This window comes from Pelodiscus sinensis, chromosome 12 (assembly GCF_049634645.1).
Source record: "Pelodiscus sinensis isolate JC-2024 chromosome 12, ASM4963464v1, whole genome shotgun sequence".
Lineage (NCBI taxonomy): Eukaryota > Metazoa > Chordata > Testudines > Trionychidae > Pelodiscus > Pelodiscus sinensis.
The window spans coordinates 27422225-27425843 of record NC_134722.1 but is presented as its reverse complement, the minus strand read 5'-3'; the positions used below and the strand labels follow the sequence as shown (position 1 = coordinate 27425843).

General features: G+C 51.0%; 1 protein-coding gene across 1 annotated transcript; it reads right to left on the bottom strand.

The window, feature by feature from the left end:
* Positions 1–362: 362 nt before the first annotated feature.
* Positions 363–3329, bottom strand: LOC102449592 (histamine H3 receptor-like). The gene is made up of 3 exons (XM_075940191.1): positions 3065–3329; positions 2553–2719; positions 363–1277 (listed from the first exon to the last, which is right to left on the bottom strand). Exons 1-3 carry the CDS (start codon positions 3303–3305, stop codon positions 390–392), a joined length of 1296 nt encoding a protein of 431 aa, XP_075796306.1. The 5' UTR covers positions 3306–3329; the 3' UTR covers positions 363–389.
* Positions 3330–3619: the final 290 nt, after the last annotated feature.

Genomic DNA, 3619 nt, shown 5'->3' with positions numbered 1-3619 from the left:
TTTAACTTTGATTCTTGCAGTATATTTATTGTTTGTACTTTGTGGCCTGCAGAAGTCATCTACACTCTGAGGTTACATAAAAATCCTAATATATTAACACCTGAAAGTATTAAAGGTGAAAGACTTTGGGATCTCTTATGTCACTTTTAATAGAAATGCCACTTTGCCTTTTTTGCATGTCATTCTGCTTTGAATGGAAAAACTTAGTTATTTTCTTGTTGTAGTGCTTTAGCATTGGTATCTTTCTCTGTGTATTTTAATTGATCTCTTAAGCTTACACTGACTTAAGAGTAACCAGTAGTAGTCCAAATTCATGGTCCTACACCAATCCATCATGAGTAGGTTCCTTTTAGAAGTAGTGTTTCTCTCATAAAAAGCTTGCTTTTTTTTTACATAAAAATATGGGGATGAATTTTAGCTTTACCAGGACACAGTAGTTTTATAAAAGCTTTTCTAAAACTCATGTGGCACAGTGGGTATAAAACAGGATTAATGGCTGAGTTCAGCCACAACAGCCAAAATGAAATCTCATAGAGAGAATGATGCACACATTGCCCATGACAAGCTGCTCTAATGATCATCAGAAGTGTATAAGGAGCCCAACACAAACCAAACACACAGACAATAATGGCTAAAGACTTAGCTACTCGTTTGTCCCGGGAAAGTCTAACTCTGTTTGCCATGCTGCTGGCAATATCTGTTCTCCTTGTGGTGTTGCAAACATTTTCTATAGCTTTGTAAAAACTGCCCCTCAGTTGTTTAGTCTCAACATCTACCTGTAAGGGTGGTAAATCTTGACCAACATTAAAATCTAAGGACTGGCTATCAAGTTTATGTAGGCTTAGTCTTGAACCACAGGGTCGAGAAGGTGAAAGGCTACTTGTTCTCTTTTTCTTATCGCTCTGTCTAGCAGTAGGTTTTACAAAAAATATATGCTCCCTTTTTTTCCCTTGAAAACTCATTTCACAGTCCTCTTGACCAGGGGCTAGGATTTCATTTCTTGGGGGAGTGCGCTTCCTAATGTTGATGTAAATACTTAAGTTGAAGTATGTAACACTAATGAAAGGTGTAAAGAATTCAACAGTAGAAGCAATCATTAGGAAATACCAATTGTAGAAGAATTCAGCATAGCACTCTCCTTCAGGGAGGATACTTTTTTGAGCAATATACTCCCAACTGATGATGGCTGGGCCATAGAGAAGAAAAGCTGCAATCCATACAATTATCATCTTCAATATGGCATTTCTAGTCATCCCTTTCTGAGCTCTGTAGTTCACCTAAAGCAATAAGAAAAGTAACAAATTATATGCATGCTCCCTAGAACAATTCAGTAGATTAGCTACAGTATTAAAGATTCCTTTATTTTCTTTTCTTGTTTATATTGGGTTTTTTTTTTGGGGGGGGGAAGAGGGGAGAAACACTTATGAAAATGAACCTTTTTTCCTACACACACTAACAAACAAAAGCCCTCCTTGCCACACTCTTTCCAATACCCACTATTTAGTAAAATAAACACCCTCCCAAGCAACACCTTGCTTGCTTGTGGGTGTTCAGTGGACAAAAAATTGCACTTTGTGTGGTTCCTTAAGGTTATTGTGAATTGCACAAAACATGAGTTCTGGAGGAAATGAGCCACAAAGAATGTTCTAGTAGTGCAAGTCCTCCCTTCCAGGGATTGTGCCTGCTTGTGGGATATGGTAGGAATATAGGTTGATGTCTTGATTATTATATTTGATCCTGTGGCATTAGTTAAGTAAATTACGTTTCTAACAGGAACTGAGTTAGTAGAACACCTTCATAAACACTAAACTGTCTGGAAAGTATGTAGAGTTTAATTTTGGGATGACAGGTTCTGATCACCAAAATTAGTGGATGCTGTATGTCTTCCCGCCAGGCATTATTGCAGCAGTCTCTAACCAGTAACAGGGAATATTAAAATCAATATTTTAGGAAATCTTACTGCGAGCCAAAGTCAATGACATGAAAGATAAAGAACAAACTCAGAGCTTGCACTTTGTGCGCTGCAGTCTCCGCAAAACGCTTGCTCTGAAACAACGGCTGTTTCACTGACTGCCTAACTGCTAAAAGACGTGGGGGTCAGCGATTGAGTTGTAATCCTATACTGGCTCTGGACTTGCTGTAAATGAAAGACATGCCTGCTGTGCCCGTTAATTAACAGTTGTGGTTTGCCTTTCACGGGCAAATTCTGCTGCTGCTTTGTGGCTGTGACTGTACCTCTCGTGGTCTACTCAACTCTAGTTTCTGTACCGAGTCAGACTAGCCAGGACGCGCAGCAACTCTCCCGCGACCTCTTACAGATCAGTTCCCGCTAAACTGGAGCCCCAACCCTACCGACCTCTCGCTTCGTTTGGCTGAGTCGCGCCCGGCCCCTGGAGCGCACTTGTCAGGCAGCCGGGCTGTGGACCGTGCCGACCCACCACAGTCTCAACCCCCCGCCCCCATTCTCCTGGCATGTGTGAGCGGGTCCCACCGCCGCGGCTGCAGAGCCCCAGTCCCGGCCGGGGCTGAGGCGAGCAGGCTCTGTCCCTTACCGCCTGGGTCACGGAGATGAACCTGTCGAAGCTGATCAGGACGATGTTGAAGACGGAGGCGGTGCACACCAGGTAATCCACCACCAGCCACAGCTTGCACAAGCCCTTCCCGAACTTCCACTCGCCCGTCAGCACGTAGGGGATGTAGAGGGGGATGCAGAAGCCACCTGCGGACAGAGAGCTCAGCGGGGATGAACGCGGGGCAGGCCCGCGGTGCGGGACCCAGCCTGGGTCCCTATGACCTCGGGAAAGGCGGGCTCGGGCCCTCGCTAGCCCTGCTCCCCCCCAGCAGCCCCACGAGCGCGGCCAGCAGCGCCCAGCGGGGAACTGGCCGTGGTGCTGAAGCAGCTGCTAACGCGGGGGAATTAGCCTGGTCCAGCCCGAGGACAGACCCACCTGGGCCCGGTGCTGCCCGGTCCTGGGGGCGCCGCCGCGCCCCCCGCGCGCTCAGCCTGGCCCGGGCCATGCCCCTGGCCGTCCCCAGCGGCCCGCCCGGCTGCCGCAGAACTCACCCACTAGCAGGTCGGCCAGGGCCAGGTTGAGGAAGAAGAAGTTGCCCTGCGTGCGGAGGCTGCGGTCCACCCCGAAGGCCAGGATGACCAGGGCGTTGCCCAGCACGGTGGCCACCACCAGCAGCCCCATGAGCGCGGCCAGCAGCGCCGAGAGGCCGGCGGAGAACTGGCCGTGGTGCTGAAGCAGCTGCCCCGCGCCCGAGCGGCTGGAGAGGTTGAGCCCGGGCAGGTCTCCGGGCATGGCTGCTGCGCTGGGCGGAGGGCGCGGAAGGGGCTCAGGGACGCGCCATCCCTGCCCGTCGGGCGGGCAGCCACTCGCTGGGCGCCGTCTGCTTGGAGGGCGAGTCGCGCTCTGCGCACCGAGCCGGAGCCACTCCGGAGGAACTCCGGGGCGGGCTGCGTCCCCCGGCCCCTCCCCTGGGCGCGGGGCCCCGGCCGGCCAGGGGGTGGGGAGAGGCGGGGACTGGCGGGGGCGGGAAGCAGCCGAGCCGCTGGGCCTGAGGCTGGGTTGCCTGCGCCTCACATGCCAGCCCCTCCTATGTCTCTTCCACGCCC